The sequence below is a fragment of the Lepus europaeus genome, chromosome 16 (genome assembly GCF_033115175.1).
Source record: "Lepus europaeus isolate LE1 chromosome 16, mLepTim1.pri, whole genome shotgun sequence".
Taxonomy (NCBI): Eukaryota; Metazoa; Chordata; class Mammalia; order Lagomorpha; family Leporidae; genus Lepus; species Lepus europaeus.
In genome coordinates, this window is record NC_084842.1 from 51258074 (window position 1) to 51275094 (window position 17021).

Below are 17021 nucleotides of genomic sequence, written 5' to 3' on the forward strand. Positions count from 1 at the left end.
GTTAGGTTAATTTTCAAAGGAGGAAAATGGGCAGGGTTGGTTTGCAGAACCATGTGTCCTGGTGTGAACTGAATAATTTCATTGTGAGAGGGTGCATGAATTATTTGAACTTCACATGCTTCAATTAAATGCCAGAACATGGGATGAAAAGGCTTACTGAAAACCAGATGCTGTTCTTTAAGTCTCTCTATGCATCATAACAAACATCATAACAAAAGACATTTGGGTTTGGCATAATTTACTGTTGGATGATTTTGGAGGCATTTAGCTTATTGGTAGAGTAAGAGCTAATGTTAAGAATGGGCAGATGCTAGGTTTGAGAAGTAGCTAAATCATTGATCTTTCATTCAGTAAGTCTACTTCTAATTCATGGGAGGCACACTTTCATGGTTTATTGAACAGTAGAAAGCATTTAGCACTGGCAGGTTCTTGTGTTGAGTAAGAGGTAACACCTGGCTTGTTTCTTGCCTGGTGAAGATGGGGTGGAGAGGCTCCTATCTCCGAGACACAGCAATTCGAATTGCATTTTGGGCAGAGATTTGTGTGGGACGTGTTCCAACCAAGGGCCTAGCATCAAGCAGAGTTTCGATGTGTGCATTTTTTCCTGTGTGTGCGTTACAGCACAACGTGCCCTTAGAGCTTTGAGGAAGTGGTGGTGTCCTGTTCGGGCCACACTAGCAATAGTGACTTTACTATCCTTGTGGGCTGTGCCCTGCTCTGCTGACACAGCAGGCAGAAAATGCACTTGCAGTTCATCTCCATACCTGGACATCAAACGTGCTCATAGTGCTGACTTTTGTTTTATTAGGTTTTTCTTTGTAATTGTTTAATATTGTGAGTTTTCTTGTGTGGCCGAATGGCCATTTAATTGTCATAATTTTGCATATAATTCTATCCATTAAAATGTGTACCCATTTTGGTTTGAGAATGTTGTGATATTTTTGCTTGGTGATAATCAAACTCTAAAGCAATAATTAGAATTTTGTCTAAGTCCTCCAGATTAGCCTGTAAATTAGGGTAATCGTTGGCTAGTAATATTTGTACACTAAATATCAGACTGCTGCTAACCATTTTTATTAACTAAGTCTACAAAATTACCTTATATTTAAGGATAAAATTTTGTTATAAAGTGCACAGTATAGTGTCACATTATGCTTGTAGAATTAACTTTCATATCTCAAAACACTCTGCTAATCAGGAATAGCATATGTGTTCTCCTAAGTTTGCCTGATCTCTGGTATTACATTTTTATTTCAAATAGGATTTAAGTCAGTACCTCTCTTTGTGTGATGTATTAAATTAAAAAATGGCAAGCTGATGTTACTCTTTCTGTAGACGGTATCTTTGAGTGAATAGTGTTACTTCCAGAGCTACCACAGGCCAAGTATGGCATGTGTTTAGCAAAACCTTGGAATGATCAGAAAATAGGTTTTCTTTTTTAAATTAGGTTTTTGATTTGTCAGAAATGAACTTGAACCTGCTTTATATTTCAATCTTTGCTATTGGAAATGACATTTCTTATGCGACCTTACTAAGCAGAATGACATTCACATATTTGAAAACTGACAATCAGGGCCAGAATTTGCATTCCATTTTCAGAGCAAAATATTCTCAGCTATGTAGAAATTGTCAGATTTCACATTTACTAAAATTCCAAGTTCTTCTCTGGCAATTTTTCACAAATTCTTGACGATTTGGTTATTTTCAGTTTCCCCCCATTTTTCCAGAGATAGAGTAGAAAAATCAGTAAATGTTCCAGGTTTCGATAGAGATTTTTCTAGGTTTCGATAGATTTTTTTTTCCTTTTTAAAAGATAAAATAAGGAATTCTGTTTCTATCTTCAGTTCTAGTATATGTGCTGCCGAAGCAAGCACTCTGTTTCTATCTTCAAAAAATTAAAATTTAGCAAACAGGCCATTTCCAAAGCATCTTCATTGTCCAGCTGCAGGGGGTTGGTAGTCCTTCAATACTCTGACCAGGAGGTGGTAAAGAGGCACAGGAAAAAGTTGGTTTCTTACCAATAAAGGGCAGAAGTACTGAAATGGGTGATTTCAAAACTTGTGTTGAAGGCTTTGCATCTAGGTACAAACAAGGTGCTCAAACATGGCTCGATACATTTTGGTTGCTAGATTACCTTTTCTGAGCTAGGGACCCCTGGGAGAATGCCAGATATGGAGATTCTTTATTTGGTTTCAGACTTACGGGTTTTGTTTATATATTCATATATCTTGAAATATCCAATGGAGATGTTGGATATGCAGGTATCCAAAAATGACTAGTATATGCAGATCTGGAACTCTGAGCTACGGTTCTATGCATAGTACTGAAGCCATTTGTGTATGTGTGTGGGCGACGATGCCCAGGGAGAGGGTGAATGAGAAAAGAGCCTATGAAAAGAGAAGAAATGACTAGAGAGGTAGGAGAAAGGGAAGTCAGTGGAAGAAAGAGCTTGAAGGAGGGAGTGGGGGAAGGGGCGTTGTGGCATAGCAGGTAAAGCTGCTGCTTGCATCCCATATGGGGACTGGTTCATGTCCCAGATGCTCTACTTCTATCCCGCTCCCTGCGATAATGTTCATGGCCCAAGTGTTTGGGTTCCTGCCACTTAAAACACATGCTCTTAGAAGTGCCAAGTACTGGACTGGTGCTATGACATAGTAGGGTAAGCCTCTGCCTTGTGGTGCCAGCATCCCGTATGGATTCTGGTTTGTTTCCTAGCTGCTGCTCTTCTGGTCCAGCTGTCTGCTTATGGCCAGGGAAAGCAGTGGGTGACCACCCAAGTGCTTGGGCCCCTGCACCTGCTTGGGAGAGCCAGGAAGAAGCTCCTGGCTTTGGATCAGCCCAGCTCCAGCCAACTGTGGCCATTTGGGGAGTGAACCAGAAGATGGAAAATCTCTCTCCTTATCTCTGCCTGTAACTGTGTCTCAAATCTTTTCTTTAAAAAAAAAGTGAGCATAAATGAGTAGGTGTGTAGCCTTAGAAAGGTATGGCATTTTTCATTTGATTTTCATTCTGTGAAGTGGGACTTGGGGTAAGTCCTGGGCAGAAGAGTGGGAGGAGATGGTCTAAGGAGAAGGGAGGAAGTTTTGTTAACCACAATTCCTCAGTCAAGGTGTAACTAAAGAGAGCCAGTTCTTGTGTTCATCTGGTATTGGTTTTTGCAGGATGAGGAAGAAGAGAACCCAAGAGATTAAGGAGGTTCAGGACACTAGCACGAATATCATTGAAATCTTGATTTGAAAACTTTCAAGAAAATACGTAGGGAAATTGAAAACAGAGTTGATGGGCTGGGAAAGGATTAGAGGGACCAGTGGCAAGTAGGTCTCAGTCAGAAAGACTGTCATGAAAATAGTTGAATCAGCACGTTAAGAGGCAAACTAAATACCTAAGAATATAGAAGATGGGGATTAGAAGTGCTCCCAATGGGAACCACATTGACTCAAATACCCTAGTTGAGTAGACTTCATGAATTTGGTATATAAACCAAAGTGGCAGCTGTTGCCATAAAGGTAGTTCCTAAGATACAATAAGCACATTTTTGTCAATAGGATTAGTAAAACAGAATTACTGCTTCAAAATATGTGCAGATCTAATCGGAAACTCCATTCCCTGCCCCACCATGGAATGTCGTGCCTGTGCTCAGCTTACAGTCTTGAGGAGGATGAGGATGGATTGTGGACAAAGGATGCCAATCTGGAGAGAGGATTGCTCAGAGTCCATGGACAGGAAGCACAGGGATCGTCCCGGTAGTTGACCTGCTCTGGCAGCATTCACTTGACTGGGAAGTCTGAGAGCTGCGTTACGTTCAGAGGAACCCAAAGGACCTCTGAGTAATGCAGCACTGACAGCTACAGTCTTCAGGGCCAGAAGAGCAAGAAGAGTTATGCGACCAAGAAGCAAGTGATGAAACATTGAATTTCTTCTTCTAAATCTTTTTTCCTCCTCTCCCTTTGAAAAGAGTTATCAATGTCCTGGGAGCTGGGTAAAGTATTTGGACTGGTCTGGAGTATGTTTTCTGGAGATGATGTACTTGTTGATGTGCTTACATGAAATGGTAAAACGAAGCTGTAGCACTTCTTTCACGGTTGTACCTGATGACTACATGGGATGCATTTTGCTAAGGATTCCAGATAGTAAAGAGCCATTTTGAATTTGCCTCTCGCCAAGATTATTCCCGTCATGCTTGTGACCTCTGTAACAAGGAAACATCTTCCATTGTTGAAGTGAAAGTTCCTAATTCCCTGTCTCTCTGGATGCATTTTCCAACTCTTTTTACCTATAACAAATCTTAGAGTAGTGTGGGTTCTTTTTTCTTTTCTTTTCTTTTTTTTCCAGAACTGTGGCTGATTCTGATTCTCAAAGTGTCTTACCTGACCCTCCAGCTGGAAACTGTATTTCTATCTTTTGAATTCCCATGGCACTTTAGCTGTATATCTCATGGTGCTTACTGTTTGCTACCTTGAAATATATTATTTATGTACATCTCTTCTATAAGACTGAGCTTTTGTGAACTGGAAATTGTTAGATCCATCATTATGCTTATTACAACTAATAGATGGCTCATGAAGTGAAATGGGTTGATTCTGCTACTATCTTGGTTGTCCTGAGGTCCCACACTGTGTCTACAAACCTGAAAAGGCACCACTTTTCCAATGTTAGTGTCATAATTGTCTGGTTGATCTATTGTGCAGAACCATGTATTTTAGATATAAGTATTCAATAAACTAGGTGATAGTCAAAGTGTCTGATAAGTTACTTTGTGCTGTATGATTTCACCCAACTGTAGACTAACATTAAGCATTCTGAGCATTTTCAAGATAAGTTAGGCTAAGATATGAAATTCAGTAGGTTAGATGAATCCCTTACATTATAGATTTAAGATAGTTTCAACTTATGATGGGGTTATGTCCCAGTAAACGCATCTTAAATTGAGCATCTAATACATGTTTATATGTTGGAAGTTCAGGATTCAAGAAAAGTTCACGCGATAACTACACTATGGCCATAGTTCAAGCTCTGAAACTGTCAGGGAGAAAATAACAAAGTCAGAAGTCCAAGAGGGAATGGCGAGGCACACTTTGATGAAGGAAACTGAAGAACTGATAATAGTGACTCAAAACACTTGGAGTCCATCTCAGACTCCTGTTGAAAATTCACTGCCCTAAGCTACTGTTTGTAGTAAACAAGTCTACAGACTTCATTAATGGCAAGACATTGCGCTAAGCATAACTTAAAGCATTTGAAGACAAGAACTTTGTTTGAAGCATTACTGCAGCACCTCCTCATCCCCTTACAATGGATGGCCTGCAGGAGTAGCATGGACAGCCAAGGATGTCCTCAGTACCAGTATTCCACTGGCAAACAGGACAGGCTCTTTCTGATTGTTAAACTTGACACTAAATGTATGGGTTGGTAATCATTGCTGAATATTAACAATGAGAAATATATTTTATCCAGTTTCATAGACATCTGTGTTGGGATTAATGAGATGAACAAATGTGTGGATAATACCCTATCTACACCTACTAAATAAATGCTTTATCACTGAATTAGTCTTTGCTTACAGCTCTGGTCCAGGGTCAGTTCATGCCTTGGTAATTCCTAGCCTTGGAATAACAATAACTGGCAAATATGCTTTAAAAAATCAAGATGAAATAACATTAAGTGTTCATAAACTGAGGAAAAGTGATTGAAATAAAGGGTACTTCAAAAAATCCTAGTAAATGGAATTAAGTTTACTTTGGTATAAAGCATCCATCATGAGGGCTCTTCAAAAAGTTCATGAAAATGCAAACTGTGAAACTGTGTATAAAATTCTTTTGCACTAAAATAAACTCTTAATCTAATTTTTCATGTACTTTTTAAATGTACTTGTCGATGATTTGTTCTACCTGTGTACAGTTCATTTATTAATGTGATTTTGTGACTAACTTCATTTCCTGCCTTCAAGTGCTCATTGTAAAACCCTTCAGGAATGCTGCTGCTCTGAATGAATAGATGTAATCTACAATCTCATTCCATGTATTGAGTTTCTTTGAAATTAAAACCATGTTTCATTTTCCCCTCTTCTAGGTTTCGGGAGCTGATGACAATAACATGGGTGATGGTTGTTCCCAGAAACTGGCGACTGCTAATCTTCTCCGCTTCCTCCTGCTCGTCCTGATTCCGTGTATCTGTGCTTTCATTGTCCTGCTGGTGACCCTGCTTTCTTTCGTTGGTGGGTGATGTCATTATTGAGTTTTGAAAAAATGAAGTCCTATTTAAAAGCACAATTTAGAATACTGGTTTCTTGTCATTTTTTTAGCCTGAAGTGTCAAATCAATGAGATGGTTATCTGTCGACTCTTAGGCAAATCTTCAGTTTCAGCCACTGTAATCACTCTGTGGGTTATTATAAATACAGGCTGAGCATTCCTAATGAAAACATGTAATCCAAAATGGTCCAAAAATCTAAACTTTTTAGATGCCAACTTGACACCACAAGTGAAAAATTCCACATTGGACTTTATGCATTGGGCCACAGTTAAAATATAGGCACATTAATAGTATTGCATAAAATTACTGATAGGCAATACATCTGAATTATATATGAAACATAAGTGAATTTTATGTTTAGACTTGGATCCCATATTTGGTATTGGTCATGTTAATGCAAATACTTCAAAATCCCTCCAGAATATGGAATTCTGAAATATCTGAAATCCCAAGCATTTTGGATAAGAGGTTCTCAACCTGGATTAAATATTTAACAAGTGATGATGAGATTTCAGACACTTTAAAAGTCTTTTTAGAACTCAAGGGTGATTAAACTAGTCATTCTCGGTTAGTCATTCCTCTCAGTAGAGCAGAAGAACTGATTATCACAAAGGGCAGTATGGATTGGATACATACATATATAATATACATGTATATACACATATGTATGCATACATATATAAGGTATTCTGGTGACAAAGAAGGCTCCAAAAGGCTGTAAACATTTTAATCTTTGGAATTAAGCTAATAGGAATTGAGCTTAGAAGACAATAGTTGGGGATTAACATTTGGCAGGCAAAATAGCAAGTGCGAAAGTCTAACTTCATGAAAAATGAAGATGGTCTTAGGAAATGGTAAAAATTGGCAGTGGTGAGAAATCTAGCTGGATTGCTCATGTCCCAATGACATGATCTTCCATGTCATACGAAGAGACTTGGGCTTTAGTATCTAGAGTACTGGTTTTTAAAAAACTATCCCGCGGAAACAAGGTTGTGAACAGAAGGCTCAAGGGTTACATAAATGCTTGCTTTGGCTTTCATTTTGAAAAATAGGCACTTAAATACTACATAGCAAATTTTAACCAAGTGGAGACCAGCAACCAAGTAATATGCGCTGGTAGGCAAATTCATTTGTATTTACATCTTGCTATCTAAGTGAGCAATATTCTGAGTTTGAAAGATGAACTGTTGGGAGTGGAGAAAAACAACAAACTATTAAGAATGATTTTGAATTTCTTTATTTCATCAGAACTCCTATTTTCTTCATTTATAAAAACTATATATTTACAGTCTGTAAGTAAATTCCAATAAAAACAAAGTTCATGTTTGTCAGGATTAGGCTCCTGTATGCTATGTACTTGAAAGTAGACCAGTCGTCCCTTAATATCCACAGGGGATTGGTTCCAGGACCCCTTGCATGTACCAGAGTCACAAATGTCCAATTTCCTCATGTAAAAATAGTAGGGAGATCAGTTTGGAGCTCTGACTAGAGCCTAGGTAAAAGGTGATAAGGGTTTGAAATGGACATTGGGTACATTCAACTCAACAGAAATCTAGACTGACTAGATTTTGGTGTGGGGGAGAAGAGTCAAGGCTGCTTCTTGGATTTCTGGCTGGAGCAATTAGGTTGATCTTGGTGAATCTGTTGACATAAGAACTAAAAGTGGACAAGTCTGATGCAGGTAGTTGTAGGGCATGTTGAATTTTGTAAGTTAGAGACCCTTGTGGGATGACCAAAGGCAGTGCAATCATAATTAAAATGTATTTAATTTGAATAAATTCAACAGTGTGGGCTGGGCCAAGAAATGAGAGTTGTGTAAGAACTCAAATACTGTTTCACTAGAAAATTTCAAGGAAAATTGTGGACTAAATATGATTTTCTTGGTTTGTGTGCTGACTTTGAAATTTAACTGCCACCCTGCTGTGACAGGTTTGTAGCAAGAGCATCCAGAGAGAAGTTGGGAAGGAAGCCCTGGCCACAGTTAGGGATGTGGGAGTCTCAGTGGTAGCTGAAGCACAGGAGTTGATGAACTGTGAAGAGAGAAAATGAATTTATTACAAGCCAAGGACAAAGCTCTGGAGGATGCTAGTATTTCCAGGGCTGACAAAGAGGAGGGAGTGAGAAATGAAGAAGGGTCAGATAAGTTAAAGGAACCTGGAAATGCTAGGCTTGACAGAAGCCAAGGTCAGAGAGTGACCCAAATAAGAGGACAGAGCAGGTGCATCAGCCCAAGGAGACTGCAGGTCTTCTGTTGGGGTTTGGGTCACTTCTCCTTCTGTGGTGGTCAGCTCTCAGGCTGATGGCAGCCAGCAATCCTGAAACCCATCCCTGCCACTCTGCTTCCGAGGATAAATCCCTTCCAGGCCGAGTCCGCCCATTTTCCCTGCCCAGTGCCGGTTGGTAGTTGCTTTGATGGACATTTTCCAGTTTGTAGCTGTTGTCTATGGCAGGAGCTTTCTCAGTGTCACCACTGTTATTTTAAAAGTCTCATTCTCATGCTGCTATGTGCAGTGGCTCACACTTACTGAAGGATTTTTGCTCCCCTTCTGAGTGTCTAATACTACCTTAAAGTGAAAGCACACTTTAAGTACTTTAATGCTTAGAGGTCTGTGGGCAGAGGACAGAGGAGGGATGCTCAATACTTTAAGTGGATTATTTTTATTTTTCATTTACTTTTTTGGAATATAATTCATAACCCATATAATTCAACCATTTAGTGTACAATTAAATGGTTTCTAGTATCCTAGATCCACAAGTCAGTTTGAGAACACTTTCATCACCCCCAAATTAACCTTATATCTGTTGGCTACCTTTTTTTTTTTTTCCCCATCTCGTCCCAACCCTAAGCCATCCACTAATTTATTTCATATCTCTGCTATTTCTCTATTGTAGACATGCCATATGATTATGTCATATGTGACTTTTTTCACATAGCATAATGCTTTTAAAATATATTTAAGAAGTGGGGTGTGGAGAGGGAGCAAGCAAGAGAACACTCTTGTTTGCTGTTTCACTTTTCAAATGGCTGGAGCCAGGAACTCCACCCAGGTCAGGTCTCCCACATAGGTGGCTCGAACTCAACTACTTAATCATCACTTGCTGCCTCCCAGGGTGAGTAAGCAGGAAACTGGAATTGGGAGTGGAGCTAGAACTTACTCTAATATGGATGTGGATATCCTAACTGGTATCTTAACCACCAGGTCAAATTCTCTCCCCTGTAATGCTTTTTAAGGCTATCCAAGTTGTGGAATGTATTAACATTTCATTTCTTTTGATGGCTGAATAATACTGTATTTTGTGGGTATACTACAGTTTATTCATTCACCAACTGATGGACATTTGAGTTCTTTAAATTTTTTCCTTTAATTTTGAGAATATTTATAATTATACTTAAAGGCTCAGTGCTCCATTAAATAGAGTTCAAGAAATGAAAAATCTTTGGCTATTCATGCATAACTCTTAGTATATAAAGAAATGCAAATGTGTATACAAAGAATGGAATTCTGAATAATTTATGTATGAGATTAGGGAGACTGCTAATTTGTGACTACTCCCTTTTTTTTTTTTTTTTAAGTGCTACTTTGTGTATAGAAGCAACCGTGGGCAAGTGGTGGTTTCCCCACACAGCTTCAAAAGCATCACTTTTATTGATTTGATACAACCATACTGAAGTAATATCTGTCCAAGTAAACACTTCCTACTTGAAGATGTTTGCTGTTGTAATGAAACACAATGACTTTATCTTTGTTTTAAAAACATTACATGATGTTAACTTTAAAAAATGTTCTGTTTGAATTTACAACTCCATGCTCTTTCAAAGTTTTGTAGTTATTTTTGGGTACATGTGGGATGCTAATGAATGCTGGGATGCCAGTATTTAGAAATAGTAGGAGCACCAACTTCAAAAAGCAAAGAAGATGATGAGAGGATTATTGACTAGGGAATGATAATAAGAGCCTTCTGTTAAACAGAAGTAAGATGTGTCTCTGATTTTGTCTGTTTTGGCTTCTCTCATGTTTGAAGCCAAGACAGTAAAATGACTTGAAAATGAGAGTTGGAGTTCTTGAATAATTGTTTTAGCAGAAGGTTATAAAAGATAGCAGTAGAAAATTGTTCCTCCCTCCCCCATCCCTACCACCTTGCCCCTACAGTGGGGATACAAAGGCTTAGTAGATAGTCTGAATTGTCCATGTGATTCCAAAGATTTGAACTCTAAGAGTTCAAATAAGAATTCAGGTTTTTGAAGGAAATTAAGAGGGAAACTTAGAGTCAGAGTTACAATATTATCTCTGTATTTTTATTTTAGTCTAATACTGATGGGTCATATGACAGATAAGAAACCTACAACTTGGTGCTAGAAGGTCTAGTTTTAGGTCTTCCTCTGTCAATTATTGGATATGTGACTTTAGGTAAGATACATCACCTTGCCTGTGAGATGGGAAATTTTGAGAGAATTGTTACAAAAGGCACATGAGATAATGTTTCTACAGGTGCTTTTGTGAATGATAAAGTTCACTATGAAGGTAAAAAATGTTTTTCTTTGCATAGGAAGGATTGTCAAAGAATTTAACAGTCTTTTATACTCAAATACACACTGACTAAAAACATGTCTCATTTTAAGTGTAATCCACGAGAACTAAGACCTCTGTACTGTGATTGTCATAGTAACTTTATAATCCATAACCACATAACTCCAGGACCATGCCATTGCCACAGTACATTCTAATTGCCCATTAAGTAGCTAGGAAGGAATAAAGTTGATCAGTGGATGGATCTGCAAGGTGGTGATAAGTTTCACATGATTTGATGCTTAGGCTAATTCATTCTCATAAGAATGAAGTCTGCAGCAGTGTGTGCTGCTGTCACCTGACTGTAAGGGCCAGCTTACGTCATGGACTACTTTGCCAGAGACTGAATTGACCCCTGACTTAACAATAGATGCATAATCATGTGGCACACATCCACATATATCAACTTATAATATGTATTATGTAACACTTAAAGTAAAATCTTTATAGGGTATTGAGAAACACCTAAAAGAAAATACAAGTACAGGTATAAGTTCTTTCAAGAAATATTTATTGAGTGCCTGGTATTTTTTTTTTTTGACAGAGTGGACAGTGAGAGACAGAGAGAAAGGTCTTCCTTTTGCCGTTGGTTCACCCTCCAATGGCCGCCGCGGTAGCGTGCTGCGGCCGGCGCACCGCGCTGTTCCGATGGCAGGAGCCAGGTGCTTCTCCTGGTCTCCCATGGGGTGCAGGGCCCAAGCACTTGGGCCATCCTCCACTGCACTCCCTGGCCACAGCAGAGAGCTGGCCTGGAAGAGGGGCAACCGGGACAGGATCGGTGCCCCGACTGGGACTAGAACCCGGTGTGCCGGCGCCGCAAGGCGGAGGATTAGCCTAGTGAGCCGCGGCGCCAGCCGAGTGCCTGGTATTGGCAGTGGTGTGTGCCATAGGCCCAGGGTATGGCATTGAGTAGAGCCCATCCTGGGGACTCTACAGTTCAGTGAGGGAGGAAAACGTGGAAGGATGGCCACACTGCAGTGTAGGAAGACACGAAGTGCTCAGAGCTCGTGCCAGGGACTGGCCTGAGGGAAACTTCCCTGAGGGAATGGTACTGTAACACGGAAACCCATAGTGAGGATGTTGGAGTCAAGGTGATCTTGTTAGTTATTGTTTATCTACTTTATGGAGATGTGAGGTATGGTTGGTATGCAAAAAGTTGTACATATTTAATGTTCAATAACTGGATGAATTTGAAGATATGTACTCAACTGTGAAAACTTCACCATAATCTATGACAAAACAAAAATGCAGTGCATCTTGTTCAGAATTTTCTTCCCATCTCTTGTTACTATAGTTGTCTTGTTACTATTGGTTGGCGATAAGGACGTTTAAGATCTATCTTTTCAGCAAACTGCCAAACAATATTGTTGACTAGACACTATGCTGTTTGTAGACCTCTAGGACTTACTAATCTTGTATAATGGGAACTTTGTACTCTTTGGCCAATGTCAGACCTTCCTGTTCCATCCTATCTTCTGAGTCTGGCAGTTACTATCCTAGTCTCTGCATTAATTTGATTCTTTTAGATCCTTATATATGTAGGAACATGGCAAAGTTTTCCTTCCATGGTGGCTGATTTAATTTGGAATCTCCAGTTTGATCCATGTTGTCACAAATGACAGCATTTCCTTCCTTTTTAATGTTGAATATTTTGCTTTATATGTATACCACATCTTCTTAATGCACTAGTCCACTGATGGATGCTTATGTACCTTCTGTGCCTTGGCTATGGTGAATAATGTGGCAATGAATATGACAGTGAAGATAGGAGATTCTGATGTGAATTGCTTTGGATATATCACCAGAAGTGGGATTGCTACATCATGTAGTGGTTCTATTTTTAATTTTTTTGAGGAAACTCTATCCTATTTTCCATAGTAACTGCACCAATTTATATTCCTGACATTTTACAAGGATTTTTTTTCTCCATATTCTCACCAACTCTTATTTTTTTCTGAATTCCATTCTAACAGGTATGAAGTCCTAACTCATTGTACCTTTGAGTTACATTTCCCTGATGGTGATGTTGAGCGCATTTTCATAGACCTGTTGGCCATTTTTATATCTCTGGCAACATTTTATTTTTATCCCTCACCTATTTTAAAAAATGGGTCATTTATTTTGTTACTTTTGAATTGCAGGATTTCCTTATATATCCCCCCCCCCCCCCCCATTTTTCAGATAATTGACTTTCACATTTCTTCCTGTTCTGTAGGTTGCCTTTTCAGTTTTATGTTTCCTTTGCTGTGTGAATTGAATTTTTTTTTGGTTTAATGTAACTCATTTGTCTACTTTTGTCATTGTTGCTTGTGGTTTTGTTGTAACATTCAAGAAATCATTGCCATAGCCTGAGAAGAATAATATTTAGTAATAAACTTTACTGAAAAATTGATTTATACACTAAAAACATTAAAACTGATGAAAGGAATTAAAGAGGACAAATGGAAAGAAATTTTATGTTCATCAACCAGGGAAAAATAATGTTAAAATGTCCCTACTACACAAAGGGATCTTTGCAATCCCCAACCAAATCCCAGTTCACAGAAATAGGAAAAAAATAAAACCCCTGAAATTCATATGCAACCCCTACAAGACCCTGAATAACCTAAGCAATTTGAGGAAAATAAAGCTAGAGGCATCACCCTTCCTGATTTCAAAATATATTATAAAGCTATGGTAACCAAAGCATAGCTCTGGCTTAAACTGAGATATAAGCCAATGGAACCAGATTATAAGGCCCAGATAGAAATTTTGTGTTTATCTAATGGAAAAAAAATTCAACATTTGGTTGAAATGTTTTTTTTTTTTTTTTTTTTTTTTTTTTTTTTTTTTTGACAGAGTGGACAGTGAGAGAGAGAGAGAAAGGTCTTCCTTTTGCTGTTGGTTCACCCTCCAATGGCCACCACGGCCAGCATGCTGTGGCTGGCGCACCGCGCTGATCCGAAGGCAGGAGCCAGGTGCTTCTCCTGGTCTCCCATGGGATGCAGGGCCCAAGCACTTGGCCATCCTCCACTGCACTCCTGGGCCAGAGAGCTGGACTGGAAGAGGAGCAACCCGGACAGAATCCGGTGCCCTGACCGGGACTAGAACCCAGTGCGCTGGTGCTGCAAGGGGGAGGATTAGCCTATTGAGCCACGGCGCCGGCTGGTTGAAATGTTCTACCCAAAGAATTTTGTGCCTGGAACTTCATTTAATTTTAAACGAAGGTGCCAAGAATATACAATGGGGAAAGGATAGTCTTTGCAACAAATAGTATCAGAGAAACTGGATTTTGACATGTGGAAAATTGAAATTGGACCCTTATCTTACATTATATATAAAATCAAAATATATACATCATATATCAAATCAAAATAAGATTTTCTCTATTGATCTTGGAAATCATTGCTTGGTTGGGAATATTATTTTTTTTTTTAGATTTATTTGAAAGGTAGTTAGAGGCTGGTGCCATGGCTCAACAGGCTAATCCTCCACCTTGTGGCGCCGGCACACCGGGTTCTAGTCCCGGTTGGGGTGCCAGATTCTGTCCCGGTTGCCCCTCTTCCAGGCCAGCTCTCTGCTATGGCCTGGGAGTGCAGTGGAGGATGGCCCAAGTGCTTGGGCCCTGCACCCCATGGGAGACCAGGAGAAGCACCTGGCTCCTGCTTTCGGATCAGCGCAGTGTGCTGGCCGTGGCGGCCATTGGAGGGTGAACCAACGGCAAAGGAAGACCTTTCTCTCTCTCTCTCTCTCTCACTGTCCACTCTGCCTGTCAAAAAAAAAAAAAAGTAGTTAGAGAGGCAGAGAAGTATTCCATATACTGGTTCACTCCACAAATGGCTGCAATGGTCGGAGCCAGGACCTTCTGTGTTTCCCATATGGATGCAGGGCCCAAGAACTTGGATCATCCTCTGCTATTTCCCAGGCATGTTAGCAGGGAGCTGGATTGGAAACGGAGTAGCAAGGACACAAACCAGTGCCCATATAGGATGCTCCCGCTGCAGGCCAGGGCTTTGACCCACTGTGCCACAGTGCTGGCCTCTTGGTTCGGACTTGTAAAAGGTAGTTTAGGTAGCTGTATGGAGACAGGATTGAAGTGAGTTGAGCCTGTGGCAGGGAGTCCTATAAACATATGGAATATGGTCTGAATTGACTTTTTTCAAACTATTGTTCATCTCAATTATAATTTCGCCAAAGTTATTGTCTAAGAACTTGTCAGAAGGATCCCAACTTTTTCTCAGGCTGTTGAAGACTTGGTTTCAAAGCCTCTTCCCTCTGTTTGGAAGGATGACCTAAGGTTACCTCTTTGACTTTCTTAAAATGAAAAATCTATGCATGACTTAATTTTCTATCATGAAGAGATACTATAGTGGCACAGTTTAGAAAATATAAGTAGTCAATTTTTCTTAAACTTGATACATTCCTCATAAATGACTTTGCTCCTTAAATACTAGACGAGCGCGAGTTCATTGCACTTCAAAACAATTTTTCTCTTACCAAAGCCACAAGCTGAAAAGAAACTTTCTAAGAATTTTTAAAAGGATCATAATTTCCTAACTTGCAATGTTGTATTTTTTGAGTATCATTTTAAATGGAAAAATCTTCCAGGTCCTTATGTCCTTCAACCAATATTGAAGAATCTTTATGATCTTTCGTGACTTGTCTGTCATTGCTTTTAACCATGAAATTCTATTAATAACTCAGATCTTCTGGCACAGATTCATCAACATTAGACTATCTTTTTTATTTAACTCCTCAAGCCTGAGATTGTATGACGGATACAGGGCTTTTTGAAATGGTATCTAAAACATTGTTCTCCAACTGTGGCCCATGGCCTGACAGCATTAACATCACCTTTAGTTTGTGTGAAATGCAGAATCCAGTGTTTGATGTTGTGGCACCATGGGCTACGCCATGGCTTTAGATGCTGGTATCCCATATCAGAGTGCTGGTTTGAGTCTTTGATGCTCCACTTCCCATCCAGCTCCCTGCTAATGTGCCTGGGGAGGCAGCAGAAGATGGCTCAAATACTTGGACCTCTGCTGTCAGTGTGGGAGACCCAGACGGAGTTCAGTTTCCTGGCTCAGCCCTGGCTTTTGTGGCCATTCGGGGAGTGGGATGGGGTTTTTCGTGTCTCTTTACTGTACAGAAAATATTCTGCTTCTATTACTATATTCTTTGCCATAAATACTTTGCTGAAATTTAGAAAACCAGTAGTCTTTTTTTTTTTTTTTTTTTTTGCCAGGCAGAGTTAGACAGTGAGAAAGAAAGAGTTAGACAATGAGAGAGAGGTCTTCCTTTCCATTGGTTCACCCCCCTAATGGCTGCTACGGCCGGTGCTGCACCGATCCGAAGCCAGGAACCGGGTACTTCCTCCTGGTCTCCCATGTGGGTGCAGGGACCCAAGCACTTGGGCCATCCTCTGCTGCCCTCCTGGGCCACAGCAGAGAGCTGGACTGGAAGAGGAGCAACCAGGAATAGTACCTGGCTTCCCAATTGGGACTAGAACCTGGGGTGCCGGCGCTGCAGGCAGAGGATTAGCCAAGTGAGCCATGGTGCCAGCCAAAAACCGGTAGTCATCTTTTAAGACTCGCTTAAAGACCAATGAGGAAACTCTGCCCTGAGAATTCTTGACTTTCTCAAATGGATTAATGACTACTTCTCTACTTTTTTTTTTTTTTTTTGCCACCAGATTGCCACATCCCATGCATATCATTCTCAAAGCACTTGTACCATGGCTTGTATTCTTTCATTGAGGGAGGCAGATATTTGATCTACGAACATCTTCATAGGAAGACATTCTTTTTCAATTTTGTGTTCTCACTGGAGAGTATGTATGAAGTTCCTGGCACAAAGTGCAAAATAAATGTATTGCACATGGCTAAAGATACAAAGACAAGGAATTAACTTTAAAATTGTGTAATAGGAAGATAAATTGTGCAAGTATACACCAGTTTACTGTTTTAAACTGTTCACTTTGTCTAGAGTGAGCAGTGTATGTATGGGGGACGATGTGGTACATCTATCTATTGTATCCAAGCTCAATTTTTAGGTAAGTTAATTAACTCTTGAACTCCAGTGTCTTTCTCTCCAAAACCCTGCAGAAGGGGTTCATTATATTATTGATTTCATAGTATTGTTGGAAGGTTAACCCGGCTGAAGCCTCTAGTTGAGGGTACTTAAGCAAGGTGCCTGTATTAATTTCCCATTGCTGCTATCACTA

The 17021-nt window shown here is 39.8% G+C and overlaps 1 protein-coding gene across 4 annotated transcripts in view; it reads left to right on the forward strand.

Annotated features, from left to right (window-relative positions):
- Positions 1-17021, forward strand: part of CORIN (corin, serine peptidase) — a 330706-nt gene that overhangs the window by 23066 nt on the left and 290619 nt on the right. For 3 of the 4 annotated variants that reach the window (XM_062213543.1, XM_062213542.1, XM_062213541.1), the window contains exon 2: positions 6070-6214. In XM_062213543.1, the coding sequence (XP_062069527.1) occupies positions 6094-6214 (121 nt within the window). In that variant the 5' untranslated portion in view covers positions 6070-6093. The remainder of the gene's footprint in view (positions 1-6069; positions 6215-17021) is intronic. The other variant, XM_062213544.1, reaches the window with a different exon arrangement.